Consider the following 17,841-nt stretch of genomic DNA (forward strand, 5'->3'; position numbering starts at 1 on the left):
TAAGGGATCGATCACACGAGCCCCATACAGCGTGAAGGGTTGCTTATTTTTCTGTACCAACGCTGAGCTGTGTGCAGGCAGCCAATATAACTTAGGGAACTCACATCTACTCTTCAAACTCACTTGCACAGCAGACTGACAGGTACACAGGGACTGGCAGAGCCAGATGCACAGGCTCTGATTTTAAGGCCTGGGCACCTGTCAGACTCAGCTGTGCATATATATGAAAGTAGGTGCTGCTACCTCCCAGTGTTATAATGTGGCTTTATCACCAGTGCTCTGGTAGAGGCAGCTGACTCCTCATCCACATTATCTATATAAGCAAAGAAAAGCCGGTATTCCTGTGTATACTCTGCAGTCTTGTGTTTACTGGCGGGTAACAAATGACCACCACAAATGTCAACGCGTTTTAGCCATGACTAAGGCCAGAATAGCTGAAACAAATAAACAGAAGATTGCAGAGTATACACACCCGAGTGACGTCTTTTCTTTGCTTATGCAGTTGAGTCTATACAGCCAACGCATTTTCATTCACTTATATAAGCTGCCTGGATGCAGTTTATCACTAGTACAGAAAAATAGACAAACAGCTTTTCAGGTTGCATGCTCCCAAGTGCCCATGGAAATGACCCCTTGTCTGCTTGTAGCCTCCTTCTCTCCTTGTGAATATGTTACAATACAATAGAACTATTAAAATAAGGATAAAGTCTGGTACACAATAGGAGTCAGTTCCGGTTGGAGCCACTGTACTCACTATGCAAAGTACAGCAATCTCCCCTGCTGAGCTATTGTGTTCTGACAGGGGGACGGCCCCCCGGCCAGAAGTCAGCACACTCTGATCAGCACTCTCCGCCATTGGCTGAGAGCGCTGATTGGGAGTCGGTCAGCTGCTGGTTTTTCAGCATGCTCGGCCGGCTTCTATTAGACAGACCAACCCCGACATACACACGGACCAAATGTCGGACATTTTTTTTTTGAACCGGCATTCCCGACATTCGGCCGGTGTGTACCTGGCTTAACAGTATGTCCACCCAGTGACCAACGAATGGGGACAAAAATGTAAACAGTGAAAAACAAGCTCGAAAAAAGTTAGGCATAGACACAAGGTCAGATGAAATTGCAGGCACCATCCTGGCTCTGGCCAGATGCAGTCCTACTAGCTGATCTTTAAACATATATGCTCAGCTTACCCGAGTCTACGTGTTCAATTGAATGCAGTGGGGAAGAGCACAACAGACAGCTCCTGTCTCCAGCTTATCTGAAGAACAGCGATTAGCCTATACTTCGAAACTTGTCTGATAGCCTTCTCCACCATCCTCCTCCGGCCATAGATGGAGTGATTTTCTTTCCAGCAACCATGGGTTACAGGAAAGAAAAATCGCTTGATTCCTCCAACACCACATTAAGTGTTAATGAAGAAATCCCTCCCATGGAGCCATTGTGTTCTCCCGGCGGGGGAACACAGCGATTACTGCTAGTGGCTACAATAGCTGCTAGCAATACTTGCAAGTAAAATCAGAGTGGCTGGTTGCACCCAAGTTGACATACATGGTTCAACTTTCTGCTGGTCCCTGCTGAACCGGCCAAGATTCGAACTGTCAATGGCCAGTTTAAGACTGGTCCGCCTTCAGCATGAAGCACATCAGACAGTCTGTATAAAGCTGCCTAAGCTTGAGATGACCGTTGCTTGAGCTAAATGCACAAATCAGACCACAAAATTAATTCTCTGCAGCGTACGGAGAGAACTTTGATGTTTTACCTAAACAACTTACTTAAGAATGAAGGAGAGGTTAAAAAGTATTTTGGGAGTTAACAAAAAAATATGTTTACATAATCTTTTGCTTAGCAAGTACAAAAACCTGCATGACTTGACCAGTAATGGTGACTGGTCAGGTATGGAGACCACGGGGACAGGAAGATTCCTGGTTCGTTCAAGGTATTTTTTTTGCCAGGATTTTACATCTCAGTAGTGTCTTGATGGAATTGGCTTTCAGGAGGATCTTGGTTTTCTGCATTTCTAGGAACATGGGAAACATTTTATCTTCCCGTCTTTTCTCAAATGCACGTATAAAAAAAAAAAAACCCATGCGGCCATCCAACACTATAGGAACAAGTCCCTGTTTTCAGAAGTAGATCTGCTTAGCATCTCCTGGACTCTGCTCCATCGGGCAATACGGGCATTTTAATCTGCAGGAAGAGAAATTTTAAGTATTGAGTTATAAAGCATATTGCAGACTCCGCAAAATAACTTGTTCAATAAGGTTTTACAAACAGGAGAGAACAGTAAGCCATAGCAGTCATAGATTTCAGTTTACAGATCAACAAAATAATTCTGATTAGCTACTATGCATTAGCTGGTTTAGAACATATTGCTTCTTGTTAGAAGGCCAGTCCTCCAGTCTTTCCGCTGTTGACTGGTAAGGATATTGTCACTTGGAGCCCCCACCAGTCAATGGTTTAAAGTGTATCTAAAGCCAAAGCTTGTAGTTTTGTATAGAACAGACTATAAAAATTATACCTCAGATAGATATACTGAATGTGAATGGTCTGATAGACAGCTGCTGTTCAGACAGCTGCTGTTCAGGCAATCGATAAAAATTAATTGGAACAGGACAGATCTATTGGGAGACGCCCGGGTCTACACACCAACCCTATATACTTTATTTACAAATAATTAAGTGCAAATCCATATTATAAAAATATAAAATAACAAAATCAATGTGTAAACATATATCATGAAAGCAAAATGGTTGAAGAGGTAGATCCGAGATTTTAAAGGTGCCAGACACAAAATATAGTATAAAAATAAAGTTTTTTATAATCATTAAAAATATTGAATCAGATAAAAACATTTATAAAAGCAGTTATCCATACAGTACTGTTGCAATATGTTCATCTCTACACGTATCGCCAGACTATGGCTTCTTCAGGAGATATTACTAGAGTATTGCATAACCGTGCACTGCAAAAGAGCAATATATTAAACACAAATATATCAATAAAAGAATGGCAATAAATCTACATTAGAACAACAAATCATGGTATGTGCTGTTCAGATCCGGGTAATTGAAACCCATAATATGAATGAGCACACATATTTATGGGTAAACCGGGAGGATCCCTTTCATCTTGATTACTATAAACAAATAGATGACTATTTGGAATCCAACATTCTATATTGCACCGGGACATCAGTGACCGCAGAGGGGAAACCAGGACCATATGACAAACCAGCCTCCTGAGGGGAGGGGGGTGAGGATACACCCAAAATTGATTAAAAAAAAAAATCCAACAAAAAATATGTATTATAAATCTGCTCACTCTTTCCTTGTGAGATTTATAGGACATATTTTATTGGATTTCTTTCCATCAATTTTGGGTGTATCTTTTTACAAATATACCATGATTTGTTGTTGTAATGTAGATTGACATTCTTGTATTGATATATTTGTGTATGAATATATTGCTCTTTTGTAGTGAACTGTTATGCAATACTCTAGCAAAATTTCCCGAAGAAGCCATAGTCTGGCGAAACATGTAGAGATGAACATATTGCAACAGTACTGTATGGATAACTTGTTCATGAATGTTTGTTTTTATCTGATTCAATATTTTTAATGATTATAATAAAAATAGATTTTTATACTATAGTTTGCATCTGCCACCTTTAAAATCCCGGATCTAGCACTACAACCATTTTGCTTTATTTGGAGATGTGGTGCCTAGGGTACCCTCAGACACCAGTTTCTTTTTCATATATCATGAATGTGCTTATGCATCAAATATATACTCTATAAACCACATCAATTGTCTGATATACTATTGCATAACAAATCAATCATAATCATAACAAACATTAATATAGTATAAAGTGCTATTAGTGACAGTCTCTGGGCTTCAAAAAATAGAAAAATCTCAAAGTAAAGTCCCAAGTCCTCCAGGTCTGTGCAGTACCAAAAAACAATATGAATACATCACAGGGTTCCTCCATAACTTAGTGCAGCATCCAAATGTGAATCTGTCACCGCGCTCACTAAATCAAACTCACCGGAACAATAGGCTGGTCCGACTATAAACCAGAACACAAGCTAAATGACTCCCAGCGAACGCGGAATCCACTCCTCTCCAGAATTAGGCTTCAATCTGTATCACTTCTCATATGCTATGGCATTCAATGTAGGAAAAAAAAAAAGAAGCAAGGAGGCTCCCATTGTGTAAGATTGTAAAAACAGGTTTTTATTTAAAATAGTAAATATTCTACTCATATGTTTAAAGTGTCCAAACGACACTAGGGTAAAAACACTCAGCTATGTTGCTCGTTTGTCTTCAGTCAGTCCACGGACAGCAAGCACAAACTGGCATGCGGGGCAAGGACGCTGAGTGGATTCAGTGATCGTCAGGAGTCATTTAGCTTGTTTTCCGGTGAGTTTGATTTAGTGAGAGCAGTGATGGATTCATATTTGGGTGTTGCACTACGTTGTGGAGGAACACTTTGGTGGATTCATATTGTTTTTGCATACTGCACAGAATTGGAGGACTTGGGACTTTACATTGAGCTTTTTTTTAAATTTTGGAGCCCAAAGACTGTCACAAAAAGCACTTTGTAGATACGATCTTGCGGTTTACACATTTTTTTGCGGCATCAAGTACAGTGCACTACATATTTTTTGCACTAGCACTTTTATCTATACTTGCACATTTTGTATGGAAAAATATACCAGACAATTTATGTGGTTTATAGAGTATGAATTTGATTAGCACTTTCATGAAATATGTTTACGCGATTGTTATTTTATATTTTTACAATATGGATTTGCACTTAATCATTTGTAAATAAGGTATAAAGGGTTGGTATGTAGACCTGTGCTGCTCACACTAGATGCTGTCCTATTGGATAGAACAGAGGCTTAATAATTAGGCAGGACTTTTTATTTTCCACCTTCTTTTTAGGGAGATTTGCCTTCTCCATTTCTCTTTGTCAATGGGAATGAAACTGAAGGAAAATCCACAATTTTGAGTTGTCAACAACTGGGATGAACTTAAAATTCGTGTTGACAAGGAGTTCAACCTGAACCCAGGCAGTTTGCTGTTTTGTGAACAGGAAAACTAGCCAGTGGTGATCCTGGGTGATGTACCTGAGAAAATATGCATCAGTCATTTGCAATGGGAGTAGCAGTAAAGAACTATTGTCATTCAGCCAGTTTTCGTGGAGGTGAGTTAACACAGTTTGGTGTCACTCATTGTGAAGTACCGGTATGTGAATCTAATGTATTGCAATCTATGGGAACTAAAAATCCTTGTTTTTGTGCAAAGTTTGTTAGAAAAGGTGGTATAACAGCGTGCTAAGTGTTAACATGTGGTCACAACTTCTTAGCACCAGATTGGTTAAATATACATATAAGCTATTTGGATTTGAGCACAGGGTCATCCTATTTCTATTGAAGTGCAAGTCAGTGGCAAGATCTGAACCTGTAGCTCTCCTACAACTTGTCTACTTGCCACATATTGGCACTATATTCACTGGAGCATTTGCATTTTGCAGAGTAGAGTAACGACTGGCCAGAGGGGGGGGGGGGGGTTACATTGATGTAGTTGGCAGCTTAAATATGTATTGCAATGTATGTGAACTAAAAATCTGTTTTGTGTAAAGTTTTCTAGAAAGGGTGTAAAGCAGTGCGCAGAAGGTTCACTCAGAATTTTTTTTATGTGGATCTCAATGGCTTGACAGGACTGACCTCGGATTTACATCAGGGGACATAATTAAAGAAAAACAACAAAAAAAAAACATCCACTTTTTTCCACGGTGTTGGCGTTTCCATTTACGGTTTTTGTGAATGAGTAACAAGGGGTACTATACTATGAAGGATGGAGGAACAGAGATTTGGATGCTCTCTTATTTTAAAAGGGGGATTCCAGATTCTGACAAAAGTGTTAACACTGGCTGAACAGACTTGCAAATAATTATTTGGCAGCTAAAACTGTTAACATAGATTTATAGCTCCTGCATATTCTGTGGCATTCTAGGAGTGTAGATTAAAAAAAAAAAAAAAATCATATTCCTGATATGAGTCTGTTGCACCATGCACTGCACTTTATGAAAAAGTATCCTGTTCTCTTTGTATTGCTTCCATTGTGTGAAATCCCTGGTGTTCCTGCCAATCCCTCTGCATTTATTCTAACAATTGACCACTCTAGGAATAAGAGCACACCGCGGTCAGTTTTCTCCAGACTTGTGCTAACAAACTCTTGCAGGGCCATTCAGTGGGAAAATCAGTGTACTGATGCTTCTCTTCCCCTCAGCCCCTAATGGGCTCCACTGCAAGTACCGGCTTGGCTCTACTCGGCCCGGTTTGCTTTTCCACTGCTGGTACGCATGGTACGGTGTTGGAACGTTTTGGTACGGTACGGTATGGTATGGTTTGCTTTTCCACTAAAGTAGTACTAAAGTTAAGTGGGTGGGATAATGATTCTCTGACCAAATCAGTGGCTAGTAGTGACTGCATGCAAAGGATTGTGGGATATGGTACCGGCTATGGTACCTCTTGGAACCACAATCGAGGTGGTACTGTTTTTTAGAGCCGTACCGTTCGGTTCCATGCAGTGGAAAAGCGCCGCCGTACCGTACCGAACCGTTCCTACACCGTACAATGCGGTACCATGCAGTGGAAAAGCACAAAAGCGAGCCGAACCGTTCAGTTCCATGCAGTGGAAAAGCGCCATAAAGCACCTGAGAATAAGAGGTTATGTGATCACTTCTAAAAAAAGAAGAGGAAAAAAATATTTGTAATGGTTTTTAAATGTATACACAAATGTTTTGCCTTTCATTTCTATTTTAAACTGAATGGGTTTTTTTTTACAAGGTGGAGGTTCACAATTACTTTACTTTCACATTACTTCTGTAATGCTTGTTTTCTTACTGAATCCATGACCTAAAATATTCCATAACACCTCCAAGCTTATCAATATTCTTAAAGTATATGTAAACCATAAACACAAGCTTCTAATTTTTTTGCTCCCTTTTGGTATGTTAAACAATTGTTTCACAGTTTTAAAACTGCAAAAATGGGATTTTTGGTTTATCTGTAAAATCCTATTCTTGGAGTACAAGTATCACAGGACATGGGGTATCTACATATGCATTTTAATAAGGTTATGCTGCCACCCTCAGGTGACTGGACACTTTCAGTCACAGTCCCAGTTTTGTAGCAAGCCATGAAACAAATGAAAAAGGGAAAGATCCCCTCCAAGATAAAAACATTGAGAAAGAAAATTTATATTATTAAATTTATCTTTAAAAACATCCCAGGAGAAAATGAACCTTCATATTCATTAGAATAGGGATGTCCCAAACCACTGTATATGTAGGGAGGGCAACAAGCCAACAGGCTCAAAACAATCAAACCAAAACAAGTTAGAACCTCACACAGCAGCCCACAAAACCCAACGATTAAATGTCCCATCTGCAGAGTCCTAAATATCCACTTGGTACAACTTCATAAAAGTAGTGCCCAGGTAGCAGCCTTACAAACGGCTAATCTATTTATAGCACCAACCCCCGACACAAATTTCAGGCTAGTTTTAGCTCGGTTGTTGGAGAACTTGTCAGAAGTTATCATGCTAGCAGAAGAACTGAGCAGCAGAACGACACTGGACTTAGGGCTTTGGAGAGAGATAAGAAAACACTACAGATATATTTGCTTAGGTCAAATTTCATGAATCAGGTTTACATCCACGTTCGGTCTCATACGCTTTAAAAGGAAATCATTTTGATGCACCTTTGTCCCTATGTAAAAGGTGCATTATTCTAGAAGTGCCGGTTCACACTAGGTCGCTCCAACTTAGGGGGCGACCTGTGAAGTCGCGTGCAGCGCGACTTCCATGGACTTCATAAAATGAATGTCAATGCAAGTCGCCTCCAGGTCGCCCCGAAGTAGTACAGGACCCTTTTTCTAAGTCGGAGCAACTTGTGTTGCTCCTATTAGAACCGGTTCTGTGCTACTCAATGACCGCGACGGTGCACGACTTGCCAGGCTGACCAAGTCGACTAGTCGTATTAGTGTGAACCGGCACTAAGGCTATTTTGTTAGCTGTGATCCTCTGACTTTACCATATCTGTCAATACATTCCTTTTTGTTTTCACCATTGATTGATTGAGGAAAATAGGGTTTTAAAGCAGTAATAAACTGTAACCCCCAAAAAATTGGTCCCCTGCAAGCTAATGGCAAAATATGCCATTATGCATCGCATACTAGCACATATAAAAGACTTACCCGTAAAAAGGGATTCCTCCAGCAATGCACTATCATCGCTGAAAGAGATTCAATCCTCACCCAGACTTCTTTCTTGGTTTGTGGGCTCGGGGCATTTGAATGGCCAAGCCACAATGTTGTCACTCCTATGTATGCACGCAGATGTCATGGCACAGAACTCTCAATGGGCAGCACACTCGAGTGTGTCGGCCATTCAGACCACGGTGCGCATGCACCGGTAACGTCACCCGCTGCTACACATCCTAATTTATCCTAAACAATGCATGTTTAGAATGCATACATCCGAATATTTTCTAAACGGTGCATGTTTAGGAGATGTTCATTGTACCTACAAGCTATTGGTTTACCTATAGTGAGAAGTTAAAAAAGCAGAGTTTACTGCCACTTTAACTAGTCAAGGACCCTGCACTAAGGCAGTTATGTATATTGGTATAAAACAAAGACTAGTTGAGCTCACCCAGGACTAAGGCCCCTTTCACACTTGTGCGACTTCAAAGTCGCACGATTTTACAGTGATTTTGACGCGACTGTTGCCGCAAGTTTGAGTGGGCTTATAATGCCTTTTCCTCAAAACGCATCAAAATCATGCCAAAAGTAGTGCAGGGACTACTTTGAAGTCGGTGCAATTTCAAGTCGCACAGATATGAATGGGGCTCATTGGAAATAATGGAGAATGACTTGTCATGCGATTTTGCAGTCCCAAATCCCATGACAAGTCGCATAAGTGTGAAAGGGGCCTAAGAAGGACAGAGTGCCTGGGGAAAGAAGACTGTCACTTCCAGGAGATTTTGATGAATCTACAGACTCCCCCGGATTTGAATAATGCAATATTTATCTATTTTATTATCTGTAATACATCTTTAAAAAAAAAAAGCTAAGTAAATTCCTTTATTTATATATGCCTGTAATATACACTGATCAGCCATAACATTATGACCAATGACAGGTATAAGGGAGTATCTCGTTACAATGGCATCTGAAAATTGGTGGGATAGATTAGGCAGCAAGTGAACAAGTTTGTCTATGAAGTTGATGTGGTGAAAGCAGAAAAAAAAAAAAAAAAAAATTGGCATCGCAGTTTGTTGTGTATGGGGCTGTGAAGCCCATGGTGACCCATGTCCACAGCCAAAAGCTTCTACAATGGTCACATGGACATCAGAACTGGACTACGGAGCAATGGAAGGCGGCGGCCTGGTCTGATGAATCACGTTTTCTTTTACATTATGTGGATGGCCTGGTGCGTGTGCGTCACTTACCTGGGGAAGAGATGGCACCAGAATGCAGTACAAGCAGGCAAGTCAGCAGAGGCAGTGTGATGCTTTGGGCAATGTTCTGCTGGAAAACGTTGGGTCCTGCCATTTATGTAGAGGTTACTTTGGTGTCCATGCCTCAGTGGGTCAGGGCTGTTTTAGCAAAAGGGGGCCATACTAAATATTAGGTAGGTGGTCATAATGTTATGGCTGACCCATGTATTTTTATACTACTTTTGAGTTGTTTAAATTACTGCACTAAATCCACATAGCTGAAAGGTTAAACATTGGAACCTATTTTTGTAGGTAAATGTGCATTTATTATTTTTTTTGTTGCAAGAGCCTGTAAAGCATCGCACCCGCCAGCAGATGGCTGGTGCAATGGAGGACTCCTGCAGATCTGTCAGTGTTTTGGCTTGCTCATACGAGGAAACCAATACATTCTGACAGGAAGACTCAATGAACTACCACAGCACTCACAGCGCCATGGTAGTTCATTGAAAACTACAAGCTGACAGCCGCAAAGACTGCTGAACCTTGTAGTTTACCATTCACAGGACACTGAATGAGTGACGTGGCCAGGCAGGCAGAGCCCAGCTTGGCGACATTTTTTTTAAATGGTGACAGCTAGGGGGAAGGGAGAAGGTCCCTGCTAGCTTTCAGATCAGGGAGAGGGGGCCGGTCTGTTCGACATGTTACACCCTGAATAGGGTGACATGTAACAGGTTTTCTAAAGATGAACTTATTCTTTAATCCTTTATTACAGCTCTACACCTACAAAGGACCTGTGAGCAGCACCAAGCACATGCTGGAATGATATAAAGTCACTTACTTGCTACCATTGAACATTTTATTTAGAGCATCTCTGGATATTATGTGTCCGCAAACAAGTTTCATAGGAGGATTATTGTCTGTGGTTTGTTGACGAAGGATGGGACAGGCAAATATAGAATGGTACCAGCACTTCTTGCCAAGGTCCACTTCAATCTGAGAAAAAGAAATGAACAAAGTTAAAAAAAAAAAAAAACACCACTGAAAACGTGCACTATGTTTTGCTACATATTCATGTCAAAATAAAATTTTAAAAAACGTTTGAACAATTTTTTTTTGCACTATACCACAAAAGCAAGCAACGTCAGTAGTATAACTGCTTGCCAAACGCCTCACGTAGGTGTACAGTGGCAGAGTGGCTTTCCTGCGCTGGATCATGTATCTAGTAAGTGATCTGAGTAGGGGGGAGCAGGCGTGGCACAAGCAGAAGCCAATCAGCCGGTCCAAGCCAATGATTGATCGCTGAAGAGGATGACAGGACAGAGCTCTGTGAATGTAAACTAGGCAGAGCTCTGTCCCGCCAGTGGGAATGTGCAAGTTTTTGTTTCCCTGCAAAGCACCGAGCACTGTTAGGCACACATTTAACCCCTTGATCTCCCTAGATGTTTAACCCCTTCCCAGCCAGTGTCATTAGTACAGTGACAGTGCATATTTTAAGCACTGATCACTGTATAAGCATCATTGGTTCCCACAAAGTGTCAAGTGGCAGTTAGTCTGCCATATTATCGCAGTCTCGCTAAAAGTGGCTGATCACCACCATTACCAGTATAAAATAAATAAAAATTCCAGGATATATACACCATAGTTTGTAGGCGCTATAACTCTCATGCAAGCCAATCAATTTATGCTTATTGGGACTTTTTTTTACCAAAAATATGTAAAAATACATATTGGTCTAAATTTTTTAAGAAATATGATTTTTTTTAAAAATGTTTTATTGCATACGCTTTATAACAAATTAAAAAATATATACGTTTTTCCAAATTTTCGGTCTTTTTTCTCTAATAGTTTCTCTATAGTGCAAAAAATAAAAAAAAACCCTGTGGTGAGCAAATACCACAAAAAAACTATTTGTGGGGAAAAAAAAAAAAAATTATAAAACTTAATTTGTGTACAGAATTGAATGACCACACAATTGTCAGTTGAAGTAATTCAGTGCCAAAAAGCAAAAAATGCCCTTGGGGGGGTAATGGAGGTAAATCTTTCAGAAGGCAAGAGGATAAAAAACGATGCTGTGTTGCAGCCGTATCCAATCAGAGCAGTTCTCAGTAACAAGTGTGATTGGCCACTGGGCTCTGAACAGAGATCTGCAATGCATACTGGGTGGGGGAATCTCACAGGAAGCTAGTGAAGCAGCTCATCACAATATGCAAAAGTGCCTGGGAAAACTAAAGGAAATGAATTCTTAAAGATGGGACGAATGCTGAACACAGAGTAATATATCAATAGTGATCTTTTTCTAAAAACACAAAGATGCTGTAGAATTTAGTGGACATTTCTGAATATATATATATATATATATATATATATATATATATATATATATATATATATATATATATATATATATATATATATATATATATATATATGTAGTATTCTTCCTTAGGAGGGATAAATTGTACTCACTGGCAATTCATCCTTTTGGTTCCACACTCCTGTGCACTGCCGTTGTTCAATTACTGCTTTTATGTTAATTAAGGCTGGAAGTGCCACACAACCAGCAGAGAAGCTAAACAGGATAAAGTAACAAACAAAAACAACGGTCATAACATGCATGAAATAATAAATATACATCTATATCCCATAAAAATACACGCAACTGTTAATAGAAAACTAAATTGCTAAACTGACACGCATTTAGTGCAAGCAACCAGAGCTGTTCCAATAGGAAAATGCAAAAGAGGACAGGCTAACCTTCAACACGATCAGGAAGAGTTGACGCATTGCAAATTACAGTGGCCAACACCAAACACAACTGAATACTGCTAAAGTAACACCTGTCCACTGCAGGGAAGTTGTTGGTTGGCTGAACTCCAGGACAAGAAAATATTGTCTAAATCCCACTGTCAATGGTCGCATTAGCGGCGCTCGGGAGCAAGCACGCACGAGTGCCCCATAGGGGCACTGGACAGTGAGGAAGGGAAATGCACAGAGCTGTCCCAAACCGCCTCTTCTCAGGTCCCCAGGAGGCGCTCCTGGCCCCTCCTCCCTGTCCAATGCCCCTACTGGAAGCTGCTTTCCATGGAGGCACTTGTGAATGCTTAAATAATGATAAAGGGTATGGGCGCTACTTCTAATATGGTGGCTCCTGATGACGTCAATGCTGACGAAACGCGTCGAGCAGGACCGTACGTCACTCCGTCACTTCCGCTAGAGTGGTTCCGCGCTTTGGAACGCACTCATACCCGGAAGAACTTATTTATCTATAGTATTTATTTATCACTATTTTTCACATATAACACTGCAGCAATTTATTTATTTATTATATTTTTGTATTTTATCAATCATAGGAGAAATTCACCATTTCACAGGTTTTGATATCACATAATTATTTATTCATTTAATATACCATTGTGGCACTGAGCACAAGAGCACTTTAAAGTTAGAATATATTGTATGCTGTGTATGCATAAGTGTGATATATAGAGATTATATATATATATTTGCCGTATGTCACACCATTAGCACCCTAATATTTATCCATAACAGATCTAACATCACATACTAGTGTCAAATATATTACATCGCATAGATCAGCATATATTAGAAGTAGCGCCCATACACTTTATCATTATTTGTTTCATACTTCACACCTGGGTGAGAAGTATTTAAGGGAGGCTGCAAACTTCAGGTTTTTATTTTCTTTTTAGTATTTTCCTATTTGCACAGGATCACCATACCATTACTCATGAATGCTTGTTCAATAAAAGTAACACAAGCATATTAATATTGAATTTATAAGCCTGCATTTGTCTTTATCATGGATTTATTTCTTTATGCATTTTACACATTTACATTTATTTTGCACCAGATTTAAAAAGGGACGCACCTTTTTTCCCTGGTTAATCCTGACCTCATTAGACTTAACTTGTTGTATGCCAGCACACTTTACAAAGTGGTTGAATTCCCGGAGTTCAGCTTTAATACCACTTGTTACAGAGAAGCGGCTGAAAGTTTCATAATTTGACCCCCCACCTCCTGACTATCAAAAAAATCTGGCCCATCCCTTCCAACATGCATCGCTCTCAACTGTCCCTGATTTCGAGGGACTGTCCCTAATTTGGAACAAAGTTTCCTCCTCATTTGTCCCTCATTTTTGTCTGATCTGTATAGTTGTATATAAAATGCACTAAATTTCAGAAGCCAATATAAAGGAATAGTAGTGGTAAAAGAAGCACTCGTGAGTTTAACCAATTTTTTTTTGGTATTTGGTTTCCTTTCAGAGGGTGTGGCAGGAGGGGTGTCCTATGCCTACATAAGTTTGCTAATAGGTGTCCCTCGTTCCCATCTCAAAATGTTGGGAGGTATGAATATGGTGGCATAAAACTACTCCAGGTCAGTAAGAAGTTAAAATAACATAATAATAATAATAATAATAATAATAATATTTACCTAACACTGAGAGGAGATTCTACAGAAAGACCCAGCAGAGCACAGGCATCTCGGGTGAAGATGTCACAGATGTCTGCCCACTGGTTGGCATCCAACAGATGAACGTAAGGCGAGTTCTCTATACCTTGTCGCAGGTATACCAAGCTTCCCATAAGCACCTGGATGTCTAACAGCACACAGACAAACAGAATTATTAAAGACACAACTGATAATATTAAGTAACACATAAAGATGACCTTTCAGTAAGTTTATTTTATAATCTGTGTCATAATATACAGTATACCTTTTAAAAAAACAAAGTTCCACCTTTCATTATTTAAAAGCACTCCGCAACAATGTAACCTGGTAGCTAGTCACAAGGTAAGATGCTGCAGCAGGGGCGGATCTGTGTCAGACATCTGAACAGTCAAGAAATGTACAGGTACCATTTCTGAGCCAGCATCTCGGTTAAGGGAGTGGATGCTGAAACCACAGTGCCTGAGCAAAGATGGCTTGGTCTGATTTGCTCTGGAAGGAAGAAGGCATTGCCATGGGAAGTATTGTAATCTATATGAGAGGTAACCTACAAGGTACCAGATAGTTACATGTACACATTACTTAGCATTTATACACTTAATGCGGTATAAAATCCAAAACCAAAAATGTAATATATCAGATTACCAATCATTAGATGAGGGAGCACAGGGGGCACCTTTGGACAGCAGAATTGTCAGTCTGGGGAGAGGGGATGGACTAGCAGATTTAGATACACTAACAAATTGAAGGCAAATTCCAGCTAACACTGCAGTTACAGCAAAAGAGTTTTTCTCTTTGGGAAAAAGGTTTCTTCATGAATAACTAACAGCTGATCTTTGTAAAATCCATTTCTCTGATGTTCATTGACGATGCCTACAGACTATGAGCCCTGGCTTCTGAGGTGCTTGCTCGGGGGTACCCTTGGAGTGAGTGAATCACTCTCACGAAGACCAAAGGAGCGGAAGCAAGACTCAAGGGTAATGCCGCAAATTGATAATGCTCCTCGCCCGCGGCAAAGCAGAGGAAACGCTGATGGGCAACACATATTGGGATGTGAAGGTAGGCATCCTTGATGTCGATGGAGGCGAGGAAATCGACATGATGTAGGGACGCCACCAACATGCGCATGGACTATGCAGAACTTTTGTACCCGCACAAAGCGTGGTGTCCAGTATTGGGTGCACCTTGCCCTCCTTCCTGGGAACTGTAAACCGGTTTGAGTAAAAACCTGTACAACTTTCCGACTTTGGAGCCAGAACAATCACCTTGAAGTAACAAATCTTGTATCGCCCCATAGAGATCCTTTAAGTGATCTGGGGATAACTGCAGGCTGGAAGAGAAGAACCTTTCCAGAGGATATGATCGAAACTCGATCTTGTAGCCAGAGCGAATGACTACATGGACCTACTTGTCCTGGATCAGGGAGATCCACTGACCTGGAAAGCAGCAAAGACGTACCCCCCACCCCAGATACGTGTGTAGGCTCCCCTTAATGCAGAGGAATTTTTGTCCGCAGGTCTGGCAGCACCTGCTCATGGTTTGCCCGACCAAGACTTTTTGGAACCCCCAGCGGAGGCCCAAAAGGGCTTGGATCCCTTGAGACCCTGAGGGACGAAAAGTTGCTTGTGAGACGAAAAAGGAGGGTCCTTATCTGCGACAGGACTCTTTACCCCTGGAAACCTGAGGAAGAAGAGTACACTTTCCCACTGTGAGGCCCTTGATGTCATCCAAGGAAGCTCCAAACAGGCGATCCCCCACGAATGGAAGACCAGACAAGGCCTTTTTAGAAGCCTGGTTTGCAGACCAGCATTTCAGCCAGATAATGCACCGTACCACTGCTGACACACAGTTTAGAAAGCAGGTGAGCGTCATCCAAAGAGGCATCACAGACAAACTGTAGCCCTTGGACCAACTTATCAGCAAGCCTCACCAAGGCATGGTGGAGCGGCTTCTCCTCCAGGTCCCGGCGTAAAAGCTTAGCCCACTCGGCCAGAGTTTGGGACTACAGGGCAATAGTAATTACCGGCTTTATGGCTGAACCAGCCACATATGGTGGGCCAGAACCTACACCCTCTTATTAGCTGGACCTGTAAAGGCCAGGGACTCCTCAACCGGAATGAAGGTAGCTCAATTTGACCTGGGGGAAACCGGTGAGTCCACTACAGGTGGAGCCGTTCACCTGTATGCAGTTAATCCTCAAAAGGATACGGCAAGCAAAAAACGCTTCCCAACCACTGCGTTTTGGACACCCCACTGTTTTGTGACAATGTTGTCAAGGTAAGTGGAAAGAGGAACACCCTTGCCGCTTTGGAGGGCCTATGGGTGCCAAAAGGAACAGGTGCCTCCGACGCGCCATCAGCTGCAACCTCTATTTTTCACGCACTGACCCAAACAGTGCATTCCCCAATGCCTATTTAAGCACGGCTAGAGGAGCAGAGAAATCATCCTCACTATCTGAGCACTCAGGGTGCGTGGACGCAGACCCAGTAGGGTTTCCATATACTTATCGCACCCCGAGAAACATAATCAGGGAAGGCCGCCGACTGCGATCCCCCAAAGGGGATCCCGGCCAAGGGCCCACAATGGACCACCTATCGGATCCCCCAGCCCAACAACCGCCACAGGGAGCCCAGGGGACATCCCTGCCCTAGTCACTAACCCCCAGGGTGGCAGGGAACCCTGCTCAAACCCCCGTTGTGCCCCAGGAAAACCCAGTCAGCAACAACTTAAACCAGCCCCCCTTAAGAGCACATGGCAACAGCCAGCTCAAACTCACCCCAGGGGGGGGGGGGGGGAGGGGGGCAAAAGACCCACAGTGACCAAATTTTAAAGGGACTGGGGGGGTGGTAACCCAGGGTCCGATTATCCCAGGGAGGGGGCCTCGTCCACCCCAAAACCCTCCAGGGGTAGTGGGGGGAACAGCTACTTACCCCACCAGGAACAGGGTGGGCACAGCTATGGACAGGATACTGCTCCATCATACTGTGGGTGCTGTTGGGCAGGAGGAAAAAAGGCTGCGACTCAGGCCCAGGCCAGTTCATATGCGCCGTCACAAGATGTTTAACTCGCAGGCCAGCCCCCGTCCAGTGGGGCTATGTCGCTGCAGACCTAGCGCGGAGCTGTGGTCTGCACGCGCTTGCTGGCCAGACTGGGGGGAGGGGACCCTAAGGGTCTATATTATCCAGTTCGTTGCCCAGTCCGACACTTGATTGTAGCCCTCACAGAAACAAATAAAAGAGGAAAAAATTCCATGTAAAAAGAAAAAAATTGCCAGGACCAGAGATCCCAGCAAGGAACTAGGTCCTTACTCGTGACTTGGCAGAAAAAAAAAAACTGAATACCTATAGCAGGAAGTGGGAGTATACCACCAGAGACTGCCCCATAGGTGTGTTCAAGCTTTTGCTCTGACTAGTGTCCTACTCCTGTAGGGAGCAATATAACCCTTTGTTCAAGAAGATGAAGAGTTGTGTCCGTCAATGAATGAAAGAGAAATAATAAATTAGTATTTTATATTCATTATGCAAACAAAAAAAAAAGGGAAAATCCTTTAGAATAAAAATAAAATTTCTCCCCTTCATGGTCACAATGTTGTCACAAGGACAGGAAGGGAAAGTGAAATCTTAATCAGCAATAAAAACCTGACAAGATATTCCAATCCTTTCTCCACGACATCCCAAATAACATTACAATTCAGCTTTCACTTTAAGTGGACCCGAAGGTAGATTTTCTATGTTCTAATCTAAAAAGGTATGTAAGTGGGGGGGGGGGCTAGGCATTCCTGTCCTACAGCCTTAGTTGTATATCTACACTTCTACACTATGAGATCTAAGGCACTGCTGCCTCTGACTGCTAGTCTTGGG

General features: G+C 41.8%; 1 protein-coding gene across 1 annotated transcript in view; it reads right to left on the reverse strand.

The window, feature by feature from the left end:
- Positions 1 to 1,642: 1,642 nt before the first annotated feature.
- The window catches only part of RMND5A (required for meiotic nuclear division 5 homolog A), a 61,410-nt gene continuing 45,211 nt past the window's right edge, over positions 1,643 to 17,841 (reverse strand). The window contains exons 6-9 of the mRNA XM_082243329.1: positions 13,967 to 14,132; positions 11,981 to 12,083; positions 10,353 to 10,507; positions 1,643 to 2,187 (exon numbers count right to left, since the gene is read on the reverse strand). Of these exons, the coding sequence (XP_082099455.1) occupies positions 2,124 to 2,187; positions 10,353 to 10,507; positions 11,981 to 12,083; positions 13,967 to 14,132 (488 nt within the window). The 3' untranslated portion in view covers positions 1,643 to 2,123. The remainder of the gene's footprint in view (positions 2,188 to 10,352; positions 10,508 to 11,980; positions 12,084 to 13,966; positions 14,133 to 17,841) is intronic.

The sequence above is a fragment of the Pelophylax lessonae genome, assembly GCF_965119305.1.
Source record: "Pelophylax lessonae genome assembly, chromosome: 1".
Classification (NCBI taxonomy): Eukaryota; Metazoa; Chordata; class Amphibia; order Anura; family Ranidae; genus Pelophylax; species Pelophylax lessonae.